Source organism: Sus scrofa, chromosome 9 (assembly GCF_000003025.6).
Source record: "Sus scrofa isolate TJ Tabasco breed Duroc chromosome 9, Sscrofa11.1, whole genome shotgun sequence".
Classification (NCBI taxonomy): Eukaryota; Metazoa; Chordata; class Mammalia; order Artiodactyla; family Suidae; genus Sus; species Sus scrofa.
In genome coordinates this window covers 134853327-134869952 of record NC_010451.4, presented here as the reverse complement: position 1 = coordinate 134869952, position 16626 = coordinate 134853327, and the positions used below count along the sequence as shown (strand labels likewise).

The 16626-nt window shown below is 53.1% G+C and overlaps 1 protein-coding gene and 1 long non-coding RNA gene across 5 annotated transcripts in view; one reads left to right on the top strand and one right to left on the bottom strand.

Moving 5' to 3' along the window:
- On the bottom strand, positions 1199 to 10445 carry LOC102160321. Its single transcript, XR_001304238.2, has 3 exons — positions 9984 to 10445; positions 8164 to 8995; positions 1199 to 7339 (listed from the first exon to the last, which is right to left on the bottom strand). It is a non-coding gene; the product is annotated as an uncharacterized LOC102160321 (long non-coding RNA).
- The window catches only part of LOC102160111, a 44629-nt gene continuing 38538 nt past the window's right edge, over positions 10536 to 16626 (top strand). For 3 of the 4 annotated variants that reach the window (XM_013989671.2, XM_005656761.3, XM_021063895.1), the window contains exons 1-2: positions 10536 to 10715; positions 11460 to 11568. In XM_013989671.2, coding sequence (XP_013845125.1) covers positions 10551 to 10715; positions 11460 to 11568 — 274 coding nt within the window. In that variant the 5' untranslated portion in view covers positions 10536 to 10550. Of the gene's footprint in view, positions 10716 to 11459; positions 11569 to 13766; positions 14364 to 16626 lie in introns of those variants that run through there. The other variant, XR_002336085.1, reaches the window with a different exon arrangement.

The window sequence follows — 16626 nt, the reverse complement described above, 5'->3', positions numbered from 1 at the left end:
TCTGTTGTTATTGTTGGGTAAATATAGCATCGGCGCTGGCTTTTCCTTTTCTGAATTTTCTCTTAAGTATTTATCTGTATAGCTACTGCATCTGATCCTTAACAAACATGCTGATAATTTGGATGCTGTTTGCAGTTGTAGAATTTTTCACATCTGTCTTTTTGTTCTTTTTGGGTGTGCTTATCACTCATCTCTTGTCTGATTCTCTTTGTTATGGATTCAATTTCCATAAGCTGCTGCCACACACCGCCTGCAGCCTTTTTTTTTTTTTTCCCCAACGATCGTTTTCCTGTGTAAGATGTTTCACTTGCCATTATTAAGTATAGGCAGGTTCTGTCTTCAGGCAATGATAACATTTCCTGTAAGAAACTTCCTTCTGCTTCTCCTCTCCTTTGTAGGTGTTTGACGCCATTCATTTGTTCTGTTTAATATCCTCATTACATAAAGTATTAAACTGTTGCCTCCTTTTTCCTTGGCTTTCTAAGCAATTTATTTGGCCTTTTGGGGGAGGGTCATATTACTTTTTTCTCACCTAGGATTTTATTTTATTTATTTTATTTTTATTTTATTTTGGCTATGCCTAAGGCATGCAGAAGTTCCTGAGCCATGGATAGACCTGAATAAGCAATGAGGTCCTACTGTACGGCACAGCAAACTATACCCAATATGTGTGTGTGTGTGTATTTTATGTATTATATATTTTATATATTATATATGACTGGGTCACTTTGCTTACAGCAGAAATTGTCACAACATTGTAAATTAAATATGTTTCAATAATAAAAAAAAGAACCCATGCCACAGCAGCAACCTGAGCCACAGCAGTGACAATGCCAGATCCTTAACTGGCTGAACCATCAGGGAACTCCCCCACCTAGGATTTAAAATCTAGTTATTGGTGATACTGAGAATAGTCTGTTATTGGTGATACTGAGAATAGTCTGCCATGTTTCTCCACACACTCTTCTTATCTGTGGAATGAAAGCACTTTTTTTTTTTGGCTTTTTGCTATTTCTTTGAGCCGCTCCCGCGGCATATGGAGGTTCCCAGGCTAGGGGTCTAATCGGAGCTGTAGCCGCCAGCCTACGCCAGAGCCACAGCAACGTGGGATCCGAGCCGCATCTGCAACCTACACCACAGCTCACGGCAACGCCGGATCGTTAACCCACTGAGCAAGGGCAGAGACCGAACCCGCAACCTCATGGTTCCTAGTCGGATTCGTTAACCACTGCGCCATGACGGGAACTCCTGAAAGCACTCTTGAGGAGAAACAGCTCTTGTAGCTACTTCTTAGCTCCTTCTCCTAGGGGCTCTCCTTATTACTTTTCTTTTCTCTATCAGGCGACTAGATTTTCTAGCTAGATTTTCACTGCCACTGGCTCACCTGGCTTCCCCAGACATCCTGTTGTTTGTTCTGGCTTCAGAAAAAGAATGGCTTTCATCTCTGTACAGCTTCATATTTTATAAAGCACATTGGAATACATTATGTGGCTTGAATCTGATTCAAACACAGTAAATAAACATTATAATTCTTGTTTTAAAGATGAGAAACTAAGATGCAGGTAGGTTAAGAGACTTTCCCAAAGCCACACCAACTGATAGAAGCAGAATGCAAACTTTATATTTTTCTTATGTTTTCTTATATTTTATTGGCATTTCGGTACAAATACTTCCTGATTCTTAGTGATCAGGTTGTGACTTTTAAAAAATATATAAATAAGCTAATGGGAAACAAAGGTGGGAAACACTAAATTATACGTAGGATGAAGGTGGACACATCTCTAGGTCCTAAGCCTGCAACACACTGGACTTCCCTGATCTGCACAGAACTCATCACAAATTTAGAGCCTTAAACCAACACCTCTTACTATCTTGCAACTCAAGTTTTGAAAGTAGCATGGAGTGGCTGGTTCCCACTCAGCCTATCACAAGGCTAAAATCAAGGTGGTGACCAGGCTCGGCTCTCATCCTAGAGACTCAGGTAGCTACACTGGACTCGTGCGTGCTCTCAGGGCTCGAAGAGACCTTTCCTGACTCGAGTCCCACAAGTTCCTAAATATGTTTCCCACTCCCCCAAAGGTCCTTTGCCTCCCCACTCCTGAGAGTCCCATTCCCACTGCGGGCCCATGTCCCAGTGCCGAGCGGCTTGCCTCAGCACCATTCCCTGGCTGCTAGCAGTGGCCTCTGCTCCCTGGTGAACTGGAGCTCCTTCCCCAGGGTCTCAGAGTTCCAGCCAGTATCAGGCCTGGGTCCTGCTCCACACCTGAGGTAGCATCAAATGATGACTCGCACCGGGGCTCGGCTCCTGACGCTGCCGTGGCTTCCTCTCCATTTCCTATGCAGGTTCACATTCACCCAAGTGTCTCCTTCTTAATGTCCCACCAACCACTGGGCACCTTATAGGCATTTCTCATCTCCGATGTGATGACCACATGGAATCCCCAGCTCATTTGTTGAGCTGGGTGACAGACACCACAGCACCCGGTCAATGGCACCATCCGGAGCTTCAGACTGTGATTCTCTCAAAATAATCTGATAGTCCACCCACCCCAGGGAAGGGGTCTTTTAGAATGACCCCTATAATATTACGTTATAATATCCTGTGCTTAACATTTTCTCGGGGGCCTTACTGTATATAAGGATCACGGCAATTCTCCAAGTTGAAGTATCACCGGGCACGTTTCACCAATGAAGACACGGAGGCTCAGAAAGTTTGAGCGACCCGCCTAAGGATACAGAACTAATGAGCGACAGAAGCACCTCCGGTTGCACCCCTTCCACGTGCGATAACTTGCTCTTAAGGAAAGAACCACACACATACTATCAGAATGCCGTAAACACGGCAGAAGCAGTGTCGCGCTCTCCCATGTGGGTTCCAGGAACCTCCATCCCACGTGCATTTTTTCAGCTCCGAGTTAGGGAATCCTCTGTGTGCCCTCAGTTCGGCTCCCGAGCCATCATTGCTGCTGCTGCTCACACATCCCGACACCCTGCTGTGCTGCAAAGGGTTCCACCGTGACGGAGGCAACAAAACAACTCTCACAACAGCTGCCATAAAGTGACATGTGGAAAAGTCATGTGGACCACAGCAGCGTGTCTGCTTCCTGTGCGGAAGGATGCGGGGGAGCACTTGGGGCGGGGATGTTTCTTGAGCAGTGTGGCTGTGTTTGGGGCAGATCTAGGATCTGGGCAGGCATCTGGCCAGGCACCCCTTACTCTTGGGTCTATAACAGATCTACAGCAGAGGGGGCTTGTGGTAGGCGTGGATTCCTTTGCTCTGACCCTGGTTGGCTTGGCACTGCCATTTCATTGTGCCCCATGAACTTGCTGTGCTGGCAAGTCCATCTCGGGAGTTGCCGAGAGCACTGTTTCCTCCTAAGGGCACCTGCCCAGCCCACCACCTGAGCCTCGGGCGGAGTTGGGGCTGGCCGTCCCCCCTCCTTTCCCTGGCCAACTAGACTAGGGGTGGGACACTGGTTCAAGGACAGCCACTTCACAGACTGACCAGTGGCCCACAAGGATCCGAAAAAGCGTAGTTAATGAGGCCAACCAGGGTCTCATTCTTGGAAAGTTGAACTGGAAATTATAGAGCGTACCAGCCAGTTGGTAGAAAAGAGAAAACAGGGGTCTCAAAAAGGGGGCGGATGACAAGAAGGTAACAGCTGGGGACTCCTCAGACAGATATGGGAGACACAGTAATCCAGTGTTTAGAGGTGCCAGAAGTCCCGAGCGGTCTCTCAGTAACCCCCTCTGATGTTCCATCAGACTTTTTTCCCTGCTGCTCATGTATTCCAGTGGGATTCTAGCCGCATCCATTCTATTAGGATGATGTGGGCTGCAAATAACAGAAAACCCAACTAAAAGTGGTCAAAATATGAAAAATACTTATCTCATTTAATAAGAAAATCCTGAGGGTTCCCCTGCTCCCCCTGCCCCCCACTCTCCTCGAACACACGCCCCCACCCTCACTGCCACCAAGGTCAATTAATTTAATGGCTCAACAATGTCATGAAGATGCCAGATGTTTCCTGATTTTCTTCCCTGTCACCCCAGTATGCTGCTTGCCCTTCTAGGCTAATTTCTTTCCTTGTCCAGAAGGATTGCGGCGGTTCCAGGTAACGACATCCAAAAACAAACAAGGGAATGGACTTTCCTTATGCCCCTTTTAAAGAGGGAGGAAAATTCTCCATCGGCTAGCTCCCCAGCAAGTGCTCCCCCCCCCCATATCTCACTGGCCAGCATCACACCTGATCTGATGCCCACTTCCAAGTCAATCACTGGGCCAGCAGGAAGAAATGCAGCTTCCCCCCAATCCCTGGCTGGCTCTGTACTTTAACCCAGCCTGTGCCACACTTCTGCCAGCCAGGGGGAAGGGCACAGCAGCGTCTGCTCCACGGATTACCTCACGCACCAAAACTGTGAAGTTCCATTTCATGAAATGACCTGGTTGCATCTGTTTCAACTTCAAGAGTCAGCTAACATCCAGCTCATCCTGAGCCTGTTGAGTGGCTGGTCCATAGCAGGTACTTAGAGTGTGTTTGTGCGTTGAGTGAGTTTGTGAATGGAATTTCGTATGGGGCCCTAAAAGTCTCCTTTCTTACCTATATTTTATGGAGCTACGAAGGTTTATACACACACACAACAGAGACTGAGGAATGGACTATTACGTGGTAGCTAACCATGGACTTCCCGGTCCATTTCTTGCCTTCTTGGGCCTCTAAGCAGTGTGGCCCTCAGCCCTTTGGATGCAGGGCCCACCTCGCCAGTACAGAGGTTTTTCTAGATCAGTCGTTCTTCAGACAGGATGGTCTCGAGGCCTCTTCAAGCAAAAATTGCTGGCCTCTATCTCCAGAGGGTCTGGTTCGGTGGGTCTGGGATAATGTGCAAACAAGCTCCGGGGTAATGTTCCTGCTGAGAGTCCGGGGACAAGACAGAATCCCTGCTCTAGGGCCAGGAGTGCCCGGCTCCCAACCGGAAGGGAAGCATCTAAAAAGGCCACTCGCAGCAATTTCTTCTGCCATAAGGAGAACCTGCTTCCTTGTCACTTACTGTCATCACCTCTCCAGGTAGCAGTGACTCAGCCCTAATTCGCAGAGAAATAGAGGCCATCCCTAAAGGAACTTGGCCGCCTGCCAAGACAGAACAGGGAACAGGGCCTTCAGCCTCCGTTTGCTAGAGCCTAGCTAGGCCGAGGGCACGGAAGCGTCAGACTCCGCTCACCGATGGGCTTCCTCACCTGTGAAATGAATAGATGCCAGCCCTGCCTGGTCCCAAGGTGGCTCGGAGAGGAAGGACTGAAAGTACCCAGTAAAACGCAAAGCTTCTCCGGTTTAGTCTTTTGAATCACAATGAGGCTGGATAAGTGAGAGCTCCGGGAAGCTGCCCGGGGTGGGGGTGGGGGGCGCCGAGAAGCACAGGCCAGCTTCTGGGTCCCTGTGCTTGTCCTGCAGGTAAAGCAAGTGCAGACTTTCTGGACGCGCCGGCCCCTCCTCGCTGCGCGCAGCCGGCGTGTGCGCGGGCGGACCGCACAGGAGAACGAAGAACGGGCCCGAGTTTCCCTTCCTCCCACCGTCTCCTCAGGGCTCCCCCTTGTCGCCAGGGCTGTGCAGCCCTGAAGGGACGCGTCCAGGGACCAAGTCCGCGTTTCCCGGCCTCGGCGCGCGGGACGCGGGGATGCCGCCCAAGCTGGAGGACGCCGCAGGCGGCTTGGCTGCGCTGCCCGGGGAGGGTCCCTGCCGCGCGGCCCCGCGGAGCCCTGGGGCCGCGCCGGCTGGTCCAAGCATTACTGAGCGCCCCGCGTCAGCCTTGGCCGCAGCCCCTGGCGCAGGCCGGCCGCCTCTCGGCCGTCCTGGCCCCGTCTGAACCCTGCGGGCCGCGGGCCAGGGCGGGCCGAGCGCCGCCGCGCCGGGCCCCCCTCCCGACGCCTCCCGGCCGCCCGGGGCGGCGGCTGCCTGGGGCCTCCCTGGCGGGCACCTCCGATCGTCCACGCGGGCGAAAGCGAGGGCTCTTGGCTCAAGTTTGCAGCCGTGTGCGCGCCCGGGGCTCCCTGCGCCCCTCGCTGCCCCCCCACCCCGCCGCCCCAGCCGCCTGGGCTGGAAGGGCCGGCTCCCCGAAGGGACGCGCGCCGGGAGCTGCCCCACCCAGACTGCGCTTGGCGCCGCCCGGGGGTCCACTGTGACCGCGGGATCAGGGCCCCTCCGCGCGCAGGCAGGAGTGGGGAGGGGCGGGGGGGGGCATCTGCAGGACGGAGGAGATGCACACAGTCACCCTGACGGCTCCCTGCGCAGAGGGGGTTCTGCAGGCTGCACGCCCCTCGGGGTTCCAGGCCGGCGGGGTTCCAGATGTGTGCAGCTGTGCAGCGCGCCGCTTCCAGCAGGGTCTGGGTGGAGGCCGACCTCAGAAGCAGCCCTGGCTGCTTTCTGTGAGAGCCTGGCGGGGAAGCTTTGCCTCGGAGGGCCGGCCCTTGGCCACAAAAGGTTCTGGGGAGTGAAGGGGCTTTGGATGAGTAAGTAACAGAAGACTTGGATTGAGGATGGGGTCTTGGTTCCACCATTTATCCACCAGCTGCTCAACCTTGAGAAATCCTCGCCTCCTGTTTCCTTGATTATGAATAATATGGCTATCATTTGAGGGCTGCTTATTTTCCAGGTATTTTACATACATTATTTTTATCTTCCCCACGATGTGCAGGGTAGGTGTTATCTGTGTTCTGCAGATGAACTGGGATCGCATCCAGGCAAAGTGAGTTGCCAAAGTGACACCACCGCTAAGTGGAGACCTATGACTTGAAACTGTCTCCAATTCCAGAGACAGTGCTGGCTCTGTAAATGAGAATGTTGATGGGATACAAAGTTTTTGTTTGTTTGTTTTTAAATGAGAAACCAACTGTGATGGGTACCATTCTCTTCCCACCTGTCCTCAGGCCAGTTCCTGAGGTCTAGCCCCAAAGCATGACCATTGCTAACCCCACCTCCATAGCGACATTTCCTTAGGACAGTCCATGAAGAAGCACTGGCGCACAGCGGGGACCCCCGAGGTTGGCCTCGCCTGCCTCCGGCACCCGGAGGGGCCTTTTCCCTCTTCCCATCAACATCCCTCAGTGTCCTTGAGAAGCAGGATGGGTTTCTCTGCTGTGGAGTTTTCCCTCCACCACCAGGTGGACAAAATAATTTCCTCCTATGTTAAGAGGGAAGAAGCCAGGTGGTCCCCATAGCAACCCTGGACCCCCCAGAGCCCAGTTTCAGGACCTTTAGACATCTGCAAGTGCTTCGGCTTCCTCACTGGTGCTCAGGCATTCACTTTGCAGAGAAAATGGAAGGAATACTGGAGCAACAGGAGCCTAGGTGTCAGAGAAAGTTGAATGCTTGTCTTTCGTACAACATGAAAAATATTAATACGACTACTACCAGTCTTGCCTGACTTTATGAGAATTGTGCTAAGACGCAAAATGAATATGGCCACACTAGGGCTCTGGGAAGTGTGAAATGCCTCATGGAATCGAAAAAGGCACTAGGAACAAAAGGGACATAAAGATGAATGCCGGGAGGTCCCGTTGTGGCTCAGTGGGTTAAGAACTCAACTAGTATCCATGAGGATGTGGGGTTCGATCCCTGGCCTCACTCAGTGGCTTAAGGACCCAGGGTTGCCATAAGCTGTGGTGAAGGGCGAAGATTCGGCTTGGACCTGGTGTGGCTGTGGCTGTGGTGCAGGCAGTTGGAGCTCCAATCAACCCCGAGCCTGGGAACCATATGCTGCAGGTGTGGCCCTAAAAAGAAAAAAAAAAAAAAAAAGATGAATACCATCTGGGCGTCTTCCAGGCCAATAACAAGGGAAATAAAAGTGGCCACATGGAGTTAAAGGCTAAAACAGTGCGTGGAAGTGCCACACAGATAGCAGCCCGTGGTGCTGGCTTTCACCCCTTTGGAATGACGAAGGATGTGCGTATGTCCAGGGAGCCCCTACCACTCCTCCCCCAACCGCAGGCGCGCACTCCCCTCCCAACAGCTCCAGTCCAGTGGTCTTCTGTCTCCAGGGAACCCCCTTCTTTCCATTAAAGTGGAAAGAAGGGCAGGAATTTCCCCTTTGGCGGGGTATGAGTCTCCTACTGCTGCTGGGATAAATCACCTCAAATGGAGTGGCTTAAAAAGAACGCACGTGTCTTACCTTCCTGCTCCGAAGGCCGCAAGTCCACAGTTGGTCTCAGTGTGCTCAATTCAAGGTGTCGGCAAGACTGTGTTCCCCCTGGAGGCTCAAAGGAAGACTCTGTTTCCCGACTTTTTCTCCCTTTCCGAGGCCACCTGCATTCTGGGACCTGGGTCCCCTTCCTCCAATGTTCAAAGCCATCATTGTTCGGCTGGGTCTTTCTCCCACTGCATCCACTCCAGCCGCTGCTTCCATTGACACATGGACTCTGACGCGCCCACCTCCTACTGGTAAGGACCTTTCCGATTACACTGGGCCCACTGGACCATCCAGGATAATCTCTTTAAGATTCTTAACGTAATCACATCGGTAAAGTTTCTCTTCCAGGGACCTGAACCTCTCTGGGTAGGGGGCCCACCGGAAGGAAAAAATAAAAAACAACTAAGGCCTCAAACAACAACAAAATGTTTTGTGAAGGGAAAACAGAAAATGCCCTACTCTCTCTCTTCTTAAGAAGTCACTTAGCAACTTTCCCTCCAACTGTGACACAGGCTGAAAAGATAAACTCTTGGCTCCTCGGTGTATCCCCCGTTAAATGACAGATTCCTTCGCTCTAAGGGAAGACGAAGCAATGAAGAACAAGAAACGCGGATCCACGTGAAAGAGGAGGAGGAAGGCTTAGTAGGTTGGCAAGTTGTAATTCGGGCTTCACTGGGAATGGAGGCCACAGCCTTTGGAATTGTTCACGGCTCTTCAGCCGCTCTGCTCTGCAATCCTTTGGCGCCGTCGAGTTCTGAACATTCTTGAAGCATTAATGGAAACATTGGCTCCTTTTCTTTTTCACAAGAACTACCTGGAAAATAAAAAAAGAAAAGAAAAGGAAAATGGTGCTGCTTTGATTGAAGTGGCCACATGAAGCCCCTCGAAGCCCTCTGTCAAATCCTAGGCCCATAGTTTGAAATCTTCGTGAGGCCATTTCGCCGAGGGAAATGACAAGAATACCGTTAAGTTAGAAATTCCCACGCAGAGTGCAGTGACAGGGAAAACGCAGCGTTGGAAAATTACTCCCTTGGCTGCAGAAGCAAGGATCTAACAGTCTTCCAAGAACTGGCTCTCATTCTGACTTGGTTTCCCCACCTTTGCCATATAGCCTGGGTGCTTCCATGCCATAAATCTCACTTCAGTTACCAGAGGTAAAGGGCCAGTGGGCAACAGAGTGGGAAGTACCCAGGCCCAGAAACTGGGGGCCGAGATAGGCTGGCTCTGACCCATTCACTCATTCATCACCTGTCCACGGAATCCCCATGGTGAGCTCAGGGCTGGCCTAGAGGCTGGTGAGGCCTTTGGAAGTCTTCGGGGAGAAGGGGACGCTGGGATGGTTCTGCATGGGATTCTGCATGGGATTCCCAGAACGCCCTGTTGGAGAGCGCTCCCTGGGAGGGGCGCGGGGAAAGGCTGGAAAGCTTTCCAGAGGAAATGGTGTGTGAACTGAGGACTTGACAAGTCGCAGTGAGCCTGCTGCTGCTGCTGCCGCCGCGGCCGCAGAGGCAGGGGCTGCGGGAGGCTGGGCTCATGGCATTTAGCAAAGCCTAGAGATCAAGATGAGCCGGAGAAGAGGGTGGGGTGTGTGGAGCTAAGCAGGGGCAGACGATGCCTGCGGCCCTTGTAAGGAGCCCCGATTCTCCCAAGAGCTGGGGCGGAGGGTCCAAGTCGGGACTGGAGCGGTTGGATTTGCTCCTCGCCAGCAAACTCTGTGACCTTGGACCATGTACTTTTCCAGTTATCTCATCCGAGCCTGGCTGAGCTCTGAGGTCGTTTCCTGCTCTGACCGTGAAGCTTACAGTAAGAGCAGTCCGGTCCTCTGGTCCTGGGGCTCTTTGTAAACTGGTCGTTGCAGTGCCCCTTCCGCGCACCCGGGCCTCCAGGTCGGTGCGACTTCTGAACATAAGGCCTCAAGGCCACCCTGCTTGGCGAGGAGCCAGATAGATGGCCAAACAGTGGACCGGAGGAGGGGCTGCCGGGGCGGCCGGAAAGTGCGAGGCGGGCCGCTGAGGCCCGAAGAAATCGGCCCTGGGTTTAAGGCAGGGCGGCCGTCCGGCCTCCCAGCCGCCGGGGATTCTTCCCAAACTCGCGGCGCGACACCAGCTCCTGCCGCTTATCGCATCTCCAGGGTCTCGGAGCAAGACTGACCGGCCCGGAGGGCTGAAATCCGCCCACGGCTCCCTCCCAGGACCGAAGGACCTGCGCTCAGGACACGCGGCCCACAGGCACCCTGGCCATCCCGGCCGCCGGAAGCGCGAGGCGCGCGCCGGGTCGGGGGCAGCCGCTGCTCCGCGCAGGCGCGGGCGAGCCGGGCGCGGTGGCACGTTGTGCGGCCCGAGGCCTCCCTCTAGTGGAAGTTGGGCGCCATGGCAGGGCCTCGTCCATCCAGCCTGGGCCGCGCTGGCCGGAGCAGACCGCAAGCGGCCCGCTGGGAGCCCAGCCAAGAGCGGTGTTTTTCCAGGTCCGCGCAGGGCCACGGGAACCCGCGTGTTTGTTTGGTGGGAATGGATTCCTGGAAAACTAGACGGAAGGTACTCTGCAAACCGGCGTGGACCGTATTGTTTGGGAGTCAGCAGCCTGCAAAGGAAGGGTCAGGTGACAGCAGTGCTGGGAACCACCACCCCCTCCTCCCCTCCTCCTGGCCTTGAGGGCTCGCTGACCTTGAGTTAGGCGCTCCTGGCAAAACAGCGCTGCGGCTGCGGGCAGGAGGCGGCGGCGTAGGCGGTGGGGGTGTTGCAGTGTTTGGATCAAGACTTAGAATGAAGGAATTAAGAGCTACCCTGGCCAGCCTACAAATTCCACCTCCCGGGCCAGTAAACTGGGGGATACCCGCTACCCCTTTGCCAGCCCAACAAAGACATGGACTAGTAACAGTTCCAGAGAGGCGAGGTGGGGACCCACCCAGTCAGAACAATGTCTGAAGGGGGCCCAGCAGCGAAGGCTTAGCTGAGGAGGGTGAACGCCCCCAGGAGAAGGAGACTCCTGTGCCTTAGTCCACAGAGGGAGCCACACTGCATACACTTCTCTGCATACAGTTGCTCTCCTGGGCAGGCCCCGTCCTCCCCTAATTCCCGACTCTGAGTTGTTCAGAGTCTTCTGTGGCCCCACCCTCTGCTTGTCTGGAGCAGTCAGTTTGGGGTGGGTTTTCTCTCCTTGGAGATTTAAAGATGTATCCATCAAAGGCGACCCTGGCCTCTGCCCCTGTTCCGCTCCACCTGTATTTCTAGGGCTGCCTGCTGGCAAACGGCTTCTTTAGGGCTTCCCCTGTTTCTCAGGCTCTCCCAGCTGCTGGCTCCGCTCTGTTGATGGATACCATCCAGTGTCACCACAGGGGCTTCCAGTGCCTGGAATTTTGGTGGGAGGAGAGCAACTTCAGGAATGAAGGTATGGGGACACCCCTGGTGGCTCAGCAGGTTAAGGATCAGGCGTTTTCACTGCTGGGGCTGCTTGGCCTGGGAACTTCCACATATGGTGGGTGTGGCCAAAAAGGAAAAAACAAAGGGATGAAGGTACGAACTTAAGAAAGTTTTGCCCCTGTTGCCGAAGCCGTGCATTCCATCCGAGGGCATTTCTTTAGTCGCCGAACATTCGCCCCGGCCGTAGATAACGGTGTTGGACTATATCACCCCTTCATACCCACTTCTCCCAGGTCCTCCAAGCACCTGGTGATGGAGGTGCCCATGGAGATTTCCTGTGGAGGAAGATGCCAGGGGCAGAACAGGGGCCTGGAAGGCTCACAGGGTGACTCTGTATGGGGACACTGGTGATCTTCTTCAAGAAATGTCTAGACTGGGTGACCTCCCTGGAAATCTGGCCCAAAGCCCTCCAGACCCAGAGGGACAAATTGAGACCCAGAGAGGGGAAGGGACTGGCCCGTGTGACTCAGCAAGCTGGTGGCTGAGCTGCAGTGAAACCCCAGGGCTCGGGAGACCCAGTCCATTCATTTATTGCACACATTAGTTGAGGACCTACTATGTGCTGGGCACTGTGCTCGGTGTTGGGGATACAGCCTATGCCTGCATAGGTCTTACATTCTCTGGTGTGTGTGTGTGTGTGTGTGTGTGTGTGTGTGTGTGTGGACTGTGGGTAAACGAATTTATTCCCCCGTGCTGTATAGATAGGTAGAAGTGCCACGAGACTCTGTGCTGTTTCCCTTGTCTTTGAAGGAAATGGGCTTGAGGCTTGGGAGGAGACGCTCCGTCCCGCATTCCCTCGTTAAATACGTGCTAGTGACTGATGTCTGATTGCGTCCTGGCTGCTCTGGGGGACACGCACGCAAGAGCTTTTGCCTCCAAACCCTGCGCAGTCAGCTGGGCGGAGGAGACATGCCTCTTAGCCTCTTTGCAGTCACGTCTGTAATTTTTATGCCTATATTGTCTTCCTCTCCTACTCTCTTCCCAGAAGCAGGTTTATAGAAAACTCTGATTCGGAAGTGGTGCAAACCCCTCTCCCCAAAGGCATCTCAGACGCAGTCACTGTTACTGAGTTACTGATGGACATGAGCCAGTGGCCTTGGGGAGGCAGTGGGCAGGCCGGCCACAGTCTGTAATAAGGGAGAGACAGTGCAGCAGTGAATAATAGAACAAAAAACTGCCGGCGCCTGCAGGATCAAAGCGCGGGAGAAATAGTGTCTCTGGGTTAAGCAGATCAGCCGGAGGGGGCTGGGGCAGGCGGTGCACACCTTGGACTCCCTGGGAGGGAAGTCGGGGCTGCAGAGGAACCGTCAGCTGGAGAGGGGGTTTCTGTGCCTTCCGAGATGCTCTCCTGTGGCTCTCTTTCGTGCCTTCCCTGGATCGGGGACTCTTCCCTCTACCACCCCTTTCTTCTGTCCCACCCTCGAGAGTAACGAGATGGAGAGGGGGAGGCAGGAGAGCCTGGACGCTGAGCTTAGGCAAGGCCAAATTCCTTCCCAGCCCTCCGTCTTCCCTCCTGTCCAAGGAGGAGGTGGGAATCTGGTCTCGAACTTTCTGCCCACTTTCGTAAACTGTATGTCTCTGAAAAGAGGCGGTGAGAATCTGCTGCTTAGGCTGTCTGTCCAGTTGCTTTTAGACCAGGCGGGGCGATCGCCACAGCTGAACCTCCATTTCTTGGGGGGACAGAAGGAGGGCAGGCGGTGCTCTCCACCGCCTTACCCCGCCCCCTGTTCCCACTTGCTAATGGAGAAACTAGCAGCAGCCTTAGGGTAACTGGGGGTGGCGGTGGCAGTGGTGAATTATTATTGGTATTTTTATCTTAAAAAACTGAGATATCGGTGTTAATGTTTGCACCTTAAAATATATACGCAGTTCTAGAGTAGGAAGCCCTGATGGTGTGAGGTGGGCTGGGGATGGTTGCAGGTGTTTATCTCCGTCAAGAAGACCCCAGGGGCCCTCGGCGTTTGCTCTGAAAACCACGCCCCATCCGCTCCTTGTGAAAGTGTGTACAGGCGCCCACGGTCAGCCTGAGTCCTGGCCTTTTGTCTTTCTTCCTCCGTAAGTCGAGGGGGGCGGTCCGTGTACAGTTAGAGGAGGAAATAAGTCAGTCAGGAAATAACTCATTTTACTATTGGAAAGTCACCTAAAACCTTTTGTTTATGAGCACAGGGGCCTGTGGGGAGCGGGGGAGAAAACAAGCCCATTCGTAAAGACTGACGCTGCCGTGCTGGATTTAAACCCGAGACGGGACCATGGAACCCAATGCACAGGTCCACACGGCCGGGGCCTGGAGGTGTGAGCGCACATGCACCATGCCGGTGGGCCCTGCACAGACCTGCGTGATGACACACCCAGACACACGTGTGTACCGAACCTCCCCGCCAGATACACCCCGTCCAGGGTAGAGACCCGGCGTTCTGGGTTGACTGTGTCCCCTGGGACTTGCAAAGGTGACTTTTTTGCAGAGTCTTGCAGACAGGTTAAGATGAGGTCGGACTGGAGCAGAGTGGGCCCTGACCCAGTGTGACTGGTGTCCTGATATGAAGAGGAAGATTTAAACCCAGAGAGAAAGAGGGAGGAAGGCCGTGTCCTGATGGGGGCAGGGTTTGGAAGGAGGTTGCCACAAGCCAGGGAGCACCGGGGCCTCCAGATGCTGGAAGAAGGGAAGGATCCTGTCTTGGAGACTCGGGAGCATGGGTGGCCCCGCAGCACCTTGATTTTGGACTTCTGGCCTCCATACAGTGAGATAATAAATTTCTGGGTGTTTTTGTTTGTCTTTTTGTTTTTTTTACGGCTGCACCTGTGGCATATGGACGTTCCTGGGCTAGGGGTCAAATGGGAGCTGCAGTTGCTGGCCGCAGCCACAGCTGCAGTGATACCAGACCCGGGCTGCGTCTGCAATCTATACAGCAGCTTGCGGCCACGCAGGATCCTTAAACCCACTGAGTGAGGCCAGAGATCAGATCCAAATCCTCAAGGACACTATGTTGAGCCCCTAACCCACTGAGCCCCAACAGGAACTCCAATTTCTGATGTTTTAAGCCACCTAATTGTTGTCCCTTGTTATGGCGGCCCTAGGAAATGAAAACCCCTGATAGGCAGAGTCCACGGTGCGTGCCCACACCTGGGGTGCACGGTGCCTTTGGCACAGGTAGCAAGAGATAGGCAGCTTCCCTCTTGTCCCTTGAGCTCGCTCACCCAGCCGCCTCAGCCCCCCACCGTCCCCGAGCAGCCAGCATGTATCATGCACTGTCTTCTCTGCTGGGCTCAAGTCTGAACACTTAAGGTTTATTCATTCAGTCTTAACCAAAACCCTGGGCACTTTCTCCCCTTCAGAGATGGGGAAACTGGGGCTCGCAAAGGTTGAATAACTTGCCCACGTAATTGGGCCAGAGAACTTGGCTTTGGGGGAAGAGTCTGCTTGCTTCTGCTGTACCTGGGAAATGACTCCTTTCTCAGGGTTCTGCTCAGGACAGCGCCCCAAGGATGCCTGGACTGTCTGTCACCTGTCTGGTGGGTCCTGGGCTGCGATGCCCAAAGCTAGACCTCTGGCCCAGAGGCTTCCCCTCCAGTCTGTTAGACCCACAGTGCACTGTCTCAAGAAGTAACAGCACAGAGTTCCCACTGTGGCGCAGGGGGTTAAGGATCCGGCTTGTCTCTGTGGAGGTACCAGTCGGGGGTGCAGGGGGTTAAGGATCTGGCGTTGCTGCAGCAAAAAAGAAGTAAGAGCAGGACAAGGGCACACAAGTCAGAGCTCCCGTCACACTCCTCCTTGTACTTGTCTTAATTAAGGAAGATTTTATTCAGTGAGGAATGTTTTACAGACTGTATTGTGCACACAGCTGAAGTGTACAGTTGGACGAGAGTTGGCAAATGTATCTAGTCCCATAAGCACGACTCCAGGTAAGGAGTGGCCATTTCCCTCATCCCAGAAAGCTCCATGTGTCCCTTTGTAGTCAATGCCCCGTCTCCACTCCAGGCCTGATCCCATTTCTAGCACCACAGATTAATCTTGCCTCTTCTCCAGCTTCCTAGACATGGCAATATAGAATATGGGCTTTTTTGCATTTCTGATTTGTTTGACTCAGTGTAATGTTTTTGAGATTCATGCACGTAGTGATATATGCCATCAGTTCCTTTTTTTTTTTTTTTTTTCATGGCTGTACCTGTTGCATATGGAAATTCCTGGGCTGGGGTTGAAGCGGAGCTGCAGCTGCCAGCCTACACCACAGCCACAGCCACACGGGATCCAAGTGCATCTGTGGCCCGTGCCACAGCTTATAGCAATGCTGGGTCCTTAACCCACTGAGTGGGGCCAGGGATCGAATCCACATTCTCAGAGACAATGCTGTGTCCTTAACACATAGCCACGGTGAGAACCCCTGGTTCATCTTCTCTCTCTCTTTTTTACTGCTGAGTAATATCCCACTGTGTGGAGGTACCATGATTTGTTCATCCATTCACCTGTTGATAGACATTTAGGTTGTTTACAGTCTTGGCTATTTACAAATAGTTTGCTGTAAATATTTGTACGTTAAGTCTTTGTGTGAACATGTGTTTTTCATTTCTCTTGGGTAAATGCCTAATAGTTAAAGGGCTGTTGTATGTTTAACTTTTTAAGAAGCTGCAAAACTATCTTTTTTTTTTTTTTTTTTTTTTTTTTTGCTTTTTAGGGCTCTACCTGTGGCATATGGAGGTTCCCAAGCTAGGGGTCAAATTGGAGCTACAGCTGCTGGCCTACACCACAGCAACACAGGATCCAAGCCACATCTGTGACCTAAACCACAGCTCATGGCAATTTGCTGGATCTTTAACCCATTGAGCAAGGCGAGGGATTGAACCCACCATCTCATGGTTCCTAGTCAGATTCATTTCCACTGCACCGCAATGGGAACTCTGGAAACTACAAAACTCTTTTCCAAAGAGGTTGTGCTATTTGACACTCCCGCCAGCCGTGCAAGAGAATTCCGGATGCTCCACATCGGCACCAGCAAAAAAAAAAAAATAATAATAATAAGCAAAAAAAAAT